The sequence below is a fragment of the Aspergillus brunneoviolaceus genome (genome assembly GCF_003184695.1).
Source record: "Aspergillus brunneoviolaceus CBS 621.78 unplaced genomic scaffold BO95scaffold_2, whole genome shotgun sequence".
NCBI lineage: Eukaryota > Fungi > Ascomycota > Eurotiomycetes > Eurotiales > Aspergillaceae > Aspergillus > Aspergillus brunneoviolaceus.
Genome location: NW_020290732.1, coordinates 65,156 through 77,719, shown reverse-complemented (window position 1 = coordinate 77,719; position 12,564 = coordinate 65,156). Strand labels below are relative to the sequence as shown.

Below are 12,564 nucleotides of genomic sequence, written 5' to 3'. Positions count from 1 at the left end.
TGGTTGTGGCTACCTTCACAGCGGATTCCGAAGTAGATGCTTTCTCGGACGTGGTGGCGTCTACCTTCACGGCGGAATCCGAAGCCGAAGACTTCTCAGACGTGGTGGGGTCGACCTTCGCGGCAGATTCCGATGTAGCCGGTGCAACAGGGCTGGTTGTGTCGGCTCGCACCGCAGATTGGGATGTAGTGGTCTCGCTTGCGGTAGTCGAGCTTGTTGTGCTAACGCTAGCAGTGGTAGTAGCTGATGCAGGAACAACTGGCGGGGGCGACGCCTTCTCTGCAGTCTTTGCTGTCGCACTATAGCTCGTGGAAGCCCCAGGGATATATGGTTGCGTGCCAACGATGGTGTGGGTAACGCCATACGCGTCCACTGAGAGGGTTACTGGCACAACCACCACCACGGGGGAGCCTTCGACTGATACGATGTCGGAATTTGCCGCATCTGTCGTCGAGCTAGCGATGCTGGTCTCGACTGTTGATGTGGCAGAGGCGGTAGCCGGGGACGCGATCGCAGACGAGCTCACTGCGCGACCCTCAAGGTAGTGCCGAGCCCGCAAGTCTTGCGCCTCGGCTGCGCTCTCAGCTGCGGTGATATCCAGACCACTCAGCGTCAGAAGCGCGAGCAGCAGGGATCTTGTCGGAGAAACCATGTTGAAATTGAAAGGAGCGTGGGTGGATAACAAGCGTAAAAAAAGAGCGATTTAAGGGTCTCGAGGACCGTACCGATGCGGAGGAACGGACAGAGCGAGGACCCGATGGACAATGCGGCCTCCAATCCGGTTAGAAGAGTATTCAAGCGTTGATATCGAGTGTCAATCGTTGATATCGCAGATACATTGATTCGGTGGCTGGCTGGCGGCGACAAACGATACTTGAACTGTGCGGACTATCCTTTTTGACCTTCCTGCAGTTCACTCCTCCACTTTCCAATCGTCAAGACCAGGCGGCTTTCGGCAATTAACGGGCGTTGGTTATGTCGCTATTGGGTATCTGCAGATGGCTGGGACGCAGTCGCAACTCCTGCCAAGACTGTTCAGGTGCAGGAACGGCTCGATCAGCAGGAACACGGCAAATTCTCCGGTGTACTTTCACGATAGCAACGAGCCGGGACTGGTTGTGTGTGCGAAAATAGTGGCAGTTCGTGATAAACAAAAGCGGTCTCAAGGAGCGGCAGGGGGCGTGGTCGTACGAAACGAACAACCAACAAAATCCCCTTAAGAGTCTCGCGACAGACAAGACGATAACGAATGTGGATGCGACAAGGAGCGAGCGACAAGAGAAATCTAGATTAGAATAGACAAGTAAGAAAAGCGATCGTTGAAGGGATAGGTGGGAGGTGGTGGGAGGTGGTGGCAGGCGGTGGTTGATTGACTGTATGGGACTGGATGGTGGAGTTGTTTTGGTTCGATTGGGCGGCGGTGGATTGGTCTGTTTGGTGGTACCTGAAGCGGCGCGCGCGACCGTGGGAGAAGATGGGAAGAAGAGGAGGGGGGGTTAGGGGAGGAGGAGGGGGTGGGAAGATGCAAGGAGGAGCAGGGAGGAGAGTCCGAATCAGAGTGAGTTAGAGAGCGAGAGAGACTGAGGAGGGTAAGACGGGCGATGAATTGTCAAAAGCAGCCCCCAACCCTCCTGCCTTCCTGCGTAGACGGCGGCAGGAGAGAACGTACCGAGATGGTGAGTGACTACGTCAACGCAGGCATCGACAATAGCCAAGCATGAAGAATAGAAGGAGGAAAAAAGCAGAACAGAACTGAGAGAGTGTAAGTGAGAGTGAGAGTGAAAGAGAGAGAGAGAGAGAGAGGGTAAATAGAAAGTAAAGAATGACGGGGGGTTTGGTAAAGAAAATCAAATCCAAAAAAGACGAACAACTAATCGATACTAGGAATGGAAGTAAATGAGTGAAAGGAAAAAGAGGAGAGAAGGGGAGATTAATTTGGAGGAGGCGGTTTAGTCTTGTTGGGGCCCGTCCGTGTCATTGTCTAGTCTTTAGACTTACCAGAGTAGTGATAGTATGAGTAGGAATAGGTACGGCTGTAAAAGGGGGGACCCGAGATGAAAGAAAGGGCAAGAGAAAAAAAAAACAGTAGGCTGTGGAAATAAGCCCAGTGTTGCTTAATCCGCCTAGTCTTATTCCCACGCACTCGGCACAAAAAGTGGGACACTCTCCCACTCTCCCACTCTCCCACTCTCCCAGATTCTCCACCCGGCGATTATTACCGGGCTGGCTCCAGTCATTCAGGTCAATGACGACGATTTCCGCGTATTCTAGCCTCTTTCCTCCACATACATCGTGCCTGTCTGTCAGCCTGTTCACCGTTGTTCACCGTTTCCCACCGGTCGCGTTACGCATCAGATGTTCTCGACCCTACTCAGCGACTCCAGTATGGCCATAGCCATGATGCATCAATGAAGTGCTATCCACGGTCCGACCCCATGTCTAAATCTACCTCAAGGTGTCATGACATGGGGAACGCCCATCTGCAGCAGATGCAGTAATTTACTGCAATCATATCCAGCTGACACCCAGCAGGGCCACTAGTGAACTGACTATAGCACTCGGACTAATTGGTGCTTTCCGCCCTCCTGTATGTAGTACTCTACACTGCTCCGTGGCTGCTGCAGACGGCCCTTTTGGCTTCGTATGCCACTGGGACGTGCATCGACCGTCAAGATAGCCGGTAATCCTCGGCCGAAAAGCACACGAAGGTGATGAGCTCTCGACTTTCGGATACGCTTCTCCAGAACTGAGTTTGGATCGCCAAAGTAGGGTCTGCCAGATCAACCTTGACATGGGACAAGGGCGACAAGCCCGTACTGAGGGCGTTGCAATTGACCGAATCCCGGACGACTGATCACAGTCTATCATCTCGACGACAGTGACCTAGACAGACGAGGGAGGATGCTCTTCATATGCAAGCGATTGTTCCGGTCGGCGTTGTCCTGTACCACCCCAGAGTGGCCAGCAACATGAGGGTGCAGCAAAGGGAAGAAATCACGCAAGCCCTACTGAACACAGATTCCAGCCGACTGCCACTCGTCCAAAGTACTCCGTACCCATGCAAACGATGCCAGCCCAGAGCCAGCCCAGAATCTGATGATTAAAGACAGATTACTGAACGGCTGGGCTGGAGCCATTGATCTTCTGAATGGATTTGCGATCGGACCGGGTAATAATACGGTCTGTTGATACAGGTCAAGGAAGGCACAGCATGGCCGCGGGGGGGGGCAGAGGCTTTGGGGCTTCATTCTGTAAGGTGATACAGAACAGTGGCCGGTGAAAAGCGCAGGAGCAAGTGCCGATCGACGGTGGTACAGTGCCCATCGTAATTCCCGCCTCTTTGCACGCCAACCTTGTCTGCAAAGGGCATGTTTCCGTCAAGGTTCGGACCATCACAAGGCCTAGACTGACGGCGTGGGTGGCTCTACTTTTCTGGGACGGTAAAAAGTGGGTAGGTTGGTTCCTGACCGTGGCGGTGGGGATTGCCCCGGTGCGTGCAGATAAGGAGTCTGGGAAACACTGCAGCCACTCACTCACTCAATTACTGCCTGTCCCGTCTACAGTTGTTTCATGAGTTTTTGCCCCCAGGAAGGGTCTTCCGGCCACTTACATATTTGAAGGACTGGTTGGGTTGGGTTTTATGGTTCGTCTCCGGCAGCAGAGCAGTTCTTCCCACAGTCCCCTATCAGCAGACACGAAGGACAGAATTTTGGATGAAGCTACTCCGTACACAGAGACGAGTTGCTTTGGCTTCAAGTCGCCCGTCTTTGAGATCGTAGGCAGTGCCTGGAATCTAACTGGATCTGGCTTAGCGGATAGTCACCAAAGAATCGGACGGCTGTCTCACCATCCCTCCTCATCTTTGGTAGAACTACCCCGTTGAGTCAAGACCTGAGTCTGTTCATTCGAGTCTAGTAGAGATTTGGCACGGAGTCCGAGATCGAGCTGCGTTTCCTCTATAACATGGCATGCATATTGGTAGCTATCTTAAATATGTCCAGTACTAGATAGACTAAAGGGCAGGCTACTGAGTATTTAGAATATGGGAAGATCATTCTTCCATCCACTAGACTAACTAACGAGCGACACTAACTTATTGTTCATTTCAATAGACCCGGGGGGAGGGGGATTCCTTGGCCCGAAAATGATTAGGGGCCTTGCCCGTCAGGCTCCAGATTTTCTCACTGCCTCTCTTTTCCGGCCAATCCACACGATTCATGTGCTGCTGCTCCCACGTGTACCCGGAACACTTAAGCGATGCCACTGAAGCTCAGCTCGACGTTTCGTCCCTGAGTCCCATCAAGAGCAGAACAGAACACCAGAGTCAATTCTTCTGTCGCGTTCCCGTGCGCATGAATCGTCATCCACATTTTTCCGCCCTAACATGGCAGGAATGTTTGGATCGTGCGATGGTCCAGTGAGAGGACGCCCTCTGGGGCCATCATCAGTGCTGAAACAACCGTCATTTCCATCCCTACGATTTCTCTGCATCGCAGCATTCCAGCGGACTGGGATTGCTATTGACTGACAATACGATACCAATAGGGATCCATGATTTTCCTCACTGACAGTCAGGGATCCGAGAAGGTTCGTCGCTTCCGTGAAGCATGGCAGACGGATAATAAAGGGGGGCCCGAAAAGTCTCTATCCTTCCCCCAGTTGCAGATCATCGGCGCGTCCAAGCTCGGATAAGGTATATGAACACTATGTAACTGCTCTCAGGAACTCGGATCGCCGTGCAACCCGGTCGAGGACCATGGACCGATGACTGACTAGATGACTAGTAACTGACTAGTCAGGGGAGCTATTGTAGTACCACCTTTGTCCAACTACCGTTGCTATTTTTATGTGTCACGCCTGACTCCTGGGGAACAAGGAAGGCCTTCGACTCACGACGGAGTCGACGGACGAACTTACCAACTCGGTTGATGAGCTCCGTTCAGCTTCTCGCTCACCCTGGCTAAAGATACAGATACCGACTGCAGTACAGTACAGCACAGCAGCTAACTTTAGGTGGTCGTCTCCCTCAAATCTGCAGATGCGACCCTGTGGGAAGCCAACCATGGACGGGACAAAATGCCATTCAGCGCGGCCCAAGGAAAGATGAGACGGAACTATTCCTGTTCCTGAACAAATGAAATCCACCCGCCGTGTTGCTCCACCTCCTCCCCCCAATGCGTCGCCCACATTGGCTGAGAAACTCCCCTCCTTCTGGCGCGTGCAGTGCCCTTTTCCGTCCTAGTCGATTTCCCGGCAGCACGGGTGATGGTATTAAAAATACGCATGTCTACGGAGTACCATTTATCTACTTACCCTACCTGGTTACCAATCTACACCTTAGATCTCCTCTGAACCTGGAGTGAGTATATTCTTTATCTACTCCGTAGACTATGGGGCAACAAGATCACACCTTTCCACGACGTGGAAGTATAGGTACATGCTACCCGCCCAACAGAACTCTGCGGTCTCTTTGTCTCTTTCAATCAGTGAGGGAAACATGGTTTCTCTATTCCTGTTCTCACCAAGAGTCCTTTGATCCCTCGCCTGCGGCGTATCCATTATCGTCACGTGCTCGGAATGGAACAGCATAAAGCATCACCCAGCACTGCCCAGAAAACAAGTTGCACCTCACGGAGATACTATCAAAAGTCCACATTCAGCGAGACAAATGGCAACAAGGTAGGGGCATCATGCAGACTGGTTCTCACGGCCCATCCCGGCCAGGCCCCGGGATAGATTAGACCCTTATGCTCCGGCATCAAAGCCTTGCCAGAAGGTCGATGACAATGCGACACCCAAAGAAGTCAATCAAGATCTAGTCCTTGGTCTGCGACCAAACTACTAAGATTGTGATACCTGTTGTCACGCAGCAATCCAGAGACAGCACACTACCTACTCGACAGAGTCAACCTGACTACACACAGGTAGCAGAGCGAATCCAGCGAGATCGCAAGCTCCGCCAACTCTCCAGAATGAAGGTTTGACACGCGCTGCCTCAATCATGGTCTTCAGGTACACCCAGACATACGCTACTAAGAATAGTTCACCGCGGAGCCATTTAAGTTTGACGGATGGTGTAAAAATCTTGATTTTCTCGATCCGATTTTCCAGGCAACCCATCTTGCCACCGCAGCCACTGGACTATCCTCAAATTCGAATACCGTACCCCAATCAAAGATCACTTTTACTTGAATTATAGAATGTACAGCACAGCCCATCACCGCTACTCCCTCTTCTACCCGTACATCATATATAAGCCACCACACCCAGCAAACGAGATACAGTCCAAGACTGCAGGTTAGGGTTAAAATATCACAACTTCGCCCCCCTGGTGGTAGAAAGGTCCCTCACCACCGCCGAACACTCAATCTCCACATCCGTCCCCATCGGCAACGACTTCACCGCCACGCACGTACGCGCCTAGACATATGATTAGCCATCAGCCCAGCCCTCCTAGATAACAAAGGAACAAAAGCTCACAGGCACAACCCGGCCCCCCCCCCCGAAAACCCCAATATAAACTTCATTCACCGCCCCGAAATCCCCCATATCCGTGAGGAAGATATTCACTTTGACCACGTCGTCGAGGCTGGAGCCCGCGGCTTCGAGAACGGCGCGGAGGTTGCGGAGGATTTGTTCCTGTTCGTTGATCAGCATGTTTGGGGTGGGTGGGTTGTGCGGTTAGCATGGATCTGTTTGGGATGGGTATGGTTGGGCTTGGGCTTGGGCTTGGGCTTGGGCTTTGGGGATGCCACCCGTATCGCAGTATCCGGGGATATGGATTATAAGTTAGGTAGGGGATTGGGTCGGGGAAGCACTGTAGGCTCAGGCTCAGGACAGGTGTGACGGTAAACACGTACAGCTCGCGCTTGGACCGACCCCTTCACGAGCTCCCCGGTGGCGGGGTCGACGCCGATTTGGCCGGAGCAGTGGACGGTGTTGTTGGCGACGATGGCTTGGGAGAGGAAGGGTGGTGGCGCGGGGGCGGCGCGGGTGTGGATTGCGCGGCGGGTGGGGTGCCACATTTTTGGTTATACTTGGTGTGGTGATGATTGGGGTGGTAGAGGGGGTAATCAGGGTGAGGGTGAGGGAGTGAGGGGTTGTTGTTAGGATGCTTTGGTTTAATGCACTGGCTGTAGGTGTAGGTGAGTGCGGAGAGGGGAGGTTATATGTACTGTACCTCTGTAGTGGCTTGGCTTGGGGGATGAGGAGGCGGTGATAAGCGATAAGATAAGGGATCCAGTGAGTGGGGGAGCTGGCTTGGCTTATCATGTCTTTAGAGGGGGCATCGGAGTGTCGATGATTGTTGAAGGCGGGTGGGGTTATTTTGAGGCTGGATGCTTCTTCTTTTATTTATGTATAAGTGGATGTGTTGGAAACAGAAGTGTAGGTGGTCGCTGGTTATCTACACCATTTGGGTTGCAGTAGTGGTGGTGGTTGGAAGCGCTATATATTTGTCGGTTTCTATCCAGGTTCATGAAACAAGAAGCTTCGGCTGCAGCATAAACATCATTAGCTATCCTTGTACTCCCAATTAGCAATGACCAGTGCCCTAGGCAGAATGTATGTCTGAAGATTAGATATAATGGGATTTAAAACATCTGTTTTACTCGAATATCTGTATGTCGGTTGATGGATCCCACAGCTCTACACTGCTTCAGACTCATAACGAAGATAAAATTCAACAGCCAGGTATGAACCACACAAAGAGCCCTTAGAACTTGAGACCATCTGACCAGCAAAGGACCAACAGAGCAAAGCCTTGTCTCCGCCTGACATCTTGTGGTTCGCCGGTGCACCCAGCAAAACACCACAGAACACGCACCAGCAAAGCGTGTACCCAGACGACAACGTAACCTCATCGCCGCGGCGATTGCCATGTCTCTCAGAAATTTCCTTCACCTGGCCAGGAGAGCGTGTTTCTCTCTCTCCCTCCCCGTCTTTCTCCTCTTTATCTTTCTCTCCCTATTCCTCTTCTCCTCCTTACCCATCTTCTCACACTCTCTCACCCTCACAAACCATGGCAGACAACGAAAAGCCTCCCGCTCATCCCCTGTCCAATACAGCCGTGAGAAACATGGCGCAGCCACTCACCACCACTCCAGTCCCAGATCTCATGCCTGCGGCGAATCTGCCAGATCACTTTGTGGTCGAGATACATAGGACTTACTTCCGCACGGAGCTGAACCATGCGGAGGAGGATTTCGTTCCCCAGCGCTACCTTGAACTTGCAGAGGCTTCAAGTAAGTCCCCCAGTCTCTGTTGCCTGATCGATAATTGCTGAATGACGAATCAGATGATTATAAAATCTCTCCATGGATCATGCATGCCATCCGAACTCAGAAGGGAGTCATCGACTTCGCGAAATGGAGTCAATGGGACCTGCGATTCCGCATGACCTTCGCGAGCTTGATTGAGAATCCTTGCCTCCAAGAGGGCCTGCTTGCCGGTGGGTATGAGGCCACAGGGCTGCCTACCGACAATCGGCCCCTGGACGAGACCGAGGCGCGGCGTTTCACCCGGATCGTGAGACTGCAGCAGCGTGCCATCGTGTCATTCCTGCAGGATATCCTGAAGGGTGCCTCGATCGCTCACAGGACCCCCGATGGGAAGTCCAGGCTGTCTCTGACGTATGTATCACTCCGGTCTTTTGGTTTGTCATAAGCGAAAAGGAAGAGAACAGACATGTGACTGACAGGAATACAGCCCTCGGTACCGCCGGAAGCGGATCGCGTATTTCATGAACAGCATCAGCAGAAGGAGGGCAACCTATACTGGGCCTGAAACCCACGCTTTCCTGACGGTGGATCATCCGAACGAGCGCGTCTTCAGCCGTAATGTGGTTCCCATCACAGTGGTAAGCATAGCGTTTTGTTCCCTCATTCTTCAGTCGGATGTCGACCTACTTTGGATTCACCCCACCTTTACCCCCCGCCTCCCAAAGCTCCCTCAAATCAACGTCCACACACTAACCCTACATCTGCAGACCGACAACCCCCACATCACCGTCCCCGCCCACTTCCAGAAGTCCGTCGAGATCCTCGTCGGACAGTTCTGCTATCAGATGCGGGACCTAACCAACAACATCTTCAGCCTTGCGGACCAAGATGCGTATCTCCTCCACCTGCACGGGTCGCACCTTCACCTGCTCCGCCTGGTCGCTCCGGGGTTCAAGACCTCCCAGATCCGCTCCCACACGCACGAAGGTTTCGTCCACGGGGAAACGTACACCTCCCTGCCCTCCCACTTCGCCCAGAATCTCGCCCTGAGTCTTCTCGGTGACGCGGACGGCGATCGCAGGGCGCTGCGCACTCGCCTCGAGACAAGGCAGATCCGCAAGGTCTTGGAGCAGATCAAATGGTTCCGTTTGGATCGCGGCGCCGACACCGAGGGGACCATCGAGCAGGCGCTGAACCAGGATTGCAGGGTGTTCCAGGTCCTGGTGAGTCAGGAGTATGACCTCTGGACCTGGGAGGGGTTCCGTGGGGCTGTGCGTCTGGTCTCGGGGCTCTGTCGGTATCTGATGAGTGGCACGGCTCGGGTTGGCTCGGTGCAGAGGATGTTTTGGCGGTGGCCTAAGAGGCAGGATCGCAGTAACGATTACGATGAGGACGAGTACGCTTGGTTCTGGAGGTACAATTGGGGCCTTGAGGATGAAGAGGAGGATGAAGATGGAGATGGGCTTAGTCTTGATGCCTCGGACCAGAATCCTGATTATGAGAACCTCGGCGATTATGAGACGGAGCTTAGAGTCGAGCAGGATGCTGATTTGGATATGTATGGAAGTGAGGATGATGAGCACGGAGAGGTGAGTGACGAACAGGATGCAGACATTGAGTGAGAGCGGCAGCATTGCAGCCAACTTAGTGCAGATCAGCTCAAACAGATGAGCATGGTTGTGATTGGATCTTTCGTCGACAACAGCATTGCACAATTACCGTGCTAATGATGTGCATTGATTATTTGCATGGTTTGTTAATTGGCACGGTGCTCTGACAAGACTTGGGAAGAACTGGTCATGTGTCTTTTGAGCAGGTGCGCCATCGGGGTTTTGCTTGTGTCCGTTCGAGAATTCCATTACATGTCGTGATGTTGGAGTAAGTAGGAAGAATTGGTGGCTGGCTTGACGCAGGAGGCAATCTGTAAATTACATTGAGAGGAGATACGTCCAATCTTAATACCATATGTGGCGCCCAATTGGTTCCAGAATCAAGTAGACATTCAACTAGGAAGTCATTCACGACGGCGGCGTTCGGACTCGAATGCTGTAAAGGCATCGATTCCACGCCCGTCCTCTCCACCAGTGCGGAAATACTCAGTGACAACGCCTAGCGCGTAGCAAGTTCCAGCAGTAGCCACGCCACCAAGAAGCATTCTGCGGAGGAATTTCGCGGACTTACTTCCTTGCGAGGCCTTTTCCCCGGTCCCAGATGTGGTGCTTTGTGATCCTTGAAGTACAATGTCAGGGTTTTGTTCGTGCTGCTGCTGGTCATTAAGTATTGATGAAGACAGCGTTGTGCCCTTCTTAGGGTCGGCATTGGCTCCTTCGATCTGCTCAAACGAATTTCGCGTCTTTCTGAAGACGAGAACATCCCCACCACCAGAGACAATCTCATACCCATTGTCATTCAACTTCTCAAAGTACGGTAAGAACTTTGCAGGATTGTTCAGGCGGTTGAGTATCTCGGCGGGGTGAGAGATTTCATCTGGCGGATGGAAAGATGAGCTTGTTTCTGCTTCGGTTATACTAATAGCGATGGGATCAAATGCGAGCACGCGATAAGTCTCGGCGTTTACCTGACCAAAGAGGTTGTGCGGAACAGTTATGGGTGATTTCGAAGACGGCACAGCTCCCTGTACTTCATTCAAGGCGAGTTGATCCGAGGCAATTGCTGTCTCTGAGGCCATATCTTGAAACTTGTCCGAGACTACCAATTCCTCTGTTGTGGATGAAAGGCCTTGGTCGGTTGCCTCTTGAAAACATTCATTGCCCGGGTCAATGCTTGTATCGACTTGGCCAGTAGTGTTGGTTTGGGAGTTCAACATTTCATTCGACTCATTCGAGTCTTGTGATGCGCGAGCATCGAGATCTGGCTCTTTCCTCAGATATGAGGCACGGATATCGCTTGCACTCAAGGACTCTAGCTCTTCTTCTTCCTGTTTCCGACTTGTATTCTGTGATCTTGCCAAGTCCTCTCCAATCTCGTCCAGTTTGGCGAAATTCGAAGAAGTTGGCTTATCATTGGTGACCGGACCGTCCATTTCCAGGGTAGGTATGTGATCTTCAGGAAGTGATTGCGATTGTATGGCTCCTTGGTGCGCATCATGTCTTAAGAATGGCTTGACCGAGTCGCTATCTGGAAATTCGGACAGGTTCTCCTGTTGGGCTGACTCTCGTGCTGCTCTCTCCGTAGGGCTACCAGTCGCTTCCGGTGAATCTGAAGAGCGCTCGGAGAACTTGAGATAATCTGTAGACTCAGTCTGAGCCGTTTCCGAATCGGCGCGAGATGGGGTCTTCTGCGATTGATTTTTCACGACCGTCATTGGTGCAACGTCTGTCGCCAAGTCACCATTACATTTTTCCTGAATAGAAGCATCCTGAGAGCCAGACTCCACTGGATCTCGGATTAGAGGAGACATATAGCCTATAGTCTCCAAGGCGGACGTAGTGTCCGCAGCCGAAAGAACTGGGCTTCTCCCACCTTCACCTTTCTCAGCAACATCCGGATTCTTGGCTTTCTTAGGAATCATACGACCGCTAATAGGGTCGAACTCGTATCTCGTGACATTCTTCTTTGTGTGAATCGCAAGTGGGCCTCTTGGCTTACCTGACTCGGTTGGCTGAGGTTTCTTGAGCGTGTCCGAGGTCTTTTTAGACCTTGCCGTGGTCGTCATGGTACGCGGCGTCCCATGGGTTATATCCGCATGAGCCTTGTCCAAGGATTTGTCACCGAGCCCAAACAGCGCACGACATAAGGATGTAAAAGTCTTATCGAATCTCTCAAAAGACTTCAATGGCTCAAGTCTCCTTCCAAAGATAGCTCCGTAAGGGTCATTTTCAATTGCCTGCTTTATGTGATCCATCGTGTGACGAGTACGGTTCACCTCCATTTCCCAAAAGTCTTTATAAGAGCTTGGATGCCTTGAGGACTTTTTGCTGATCTTCTGAAAAGGCAGGCTTAAGCTCCAGGTATGGCTCCACCACGGCTGATGATCCTCAACGATAGAATCTACTGGTCGAGCTCGACGGGTCGGTCTGGTTCGCATCCGAGGTTCACAAAGGTGTTGATGCTCATAGATGTGCTTCTTGTGGAAGTCAGGGCCATGTCGATGGTTGTGAGAGCAGCGCGATAGCTTGCGGTGCTTGGAGGAGGATATCACGAGTCGAGACGAAACGGAGTGTACAGCGAGAGGGTAAGTGCCGGACAGAAGTCCGGACCCCCTAATTGCTTTCATATGCCATGTTGTCATTGAAATGCCCATGTTGCTGCCCTTTTCACTTGAGGAAGCTTGGGTCTTGGATACGAGAAGCCAAAGACGGGACAAAACAGGTGAGCAACAATG

The 12,564-nt window shown here is 52.2% G+C and overlaps 3 protein-coding genes across 3 annotated transcripts; 1 reads left to right on the top strand and 2 right to left on the bottom strand.

The window, feature by feature from the left end:
* Positions 1-6,129: 6,129 nt before the first annotated feature.
* On the bottom strand, positions 6,130-7,149 carry BO95DRAFT_378464 (L-PSP endoribonuclease family protein Brt1). Its single transcript, XM_025583293.1, has 3 exons — positions 6,861-7,149; positions 6,490-6,639; positions 6,130-6,420 (listed from the first exon to the last, which is right to left on the bottom strand). The coding sequence occupies exons 1-3, from the start codon at positions 7,023-7,025 to the stop codon at positions 6,313-6,315; spliced, it is 423 nt and encodes a 140-aa protein (XP_025447561.1). The 5' UTR covers positions 7,026-7,149; the 3' UTR covers positions 6,130-6,312.
* Positions 7,150-7,540: 391 nt separating this feature from the next.
* BO95DRAFT_426864 (uncharacterized protein) lies at positions 7,541-9,841 on the top strand (the record flags this gene model as incomplete). Its single annotated transcript, XM_025584768.1, has 6 exons — positions 7,541-7,563; positions 7,646-7,692; positions 7,740-8,243; positions 8,297-8,630; positions 8,707-8,857; positions 8,987-9,841. The coding sequence occupies 6 exons, from the start codon at positions 7,541-7,543 to the stop codon at positions 9,839-9,841; spliced, it is 1,914 nt and encodes a 637-aa protein (XP_025447560.1).
* A 392-nt stretch (positions 9,842-10,233) lies between these two features.
* BO95DRAFT_458391 (uncharacterized protein) lies at positions 10,234-12,084 on the bottom strand (the record flags this gene model as incomplete). Its single annotated transcript, XM_025588543.1, has 1 exon — positions 10,234-12,084. The coding sequence occupies one exon, from the start codon at positions 12,082-12,084 to the stop codon at positions 10,234-10,236; it is 1,851 nt and encodes a 616-aa protein (XP_025447559.1).
* Positions 12,085-12,564: the final 480 nt, after the last annotated feature.

Excerpts from the sequence above, each read along its gene's own strand:
- BO95DRAFT_378464 (XM_025583293.1), bottom strand. The coding sequence starts at position 7,025 with ATGTGGCACCCCACCCGCCGCGCAATCCACACCCGCGCCGCCCCCGCG. Across the intron at positions 6,640-6,860 it reads GGTCGGTCCAAGCGCGAGCT|GAACAAATCCTCCGCAACCT; the intron begins GTACGTGTTTAC and ends ATCAACGAACAG. Across the intron at positions 6,421-6,489 it reads TTTTCGGGGGGGGGGGCCGG|GCGCGTACGTGCGTGGCGGT; the intron begins GTTGTGCCTGTG and ends TCATATGTCTAG.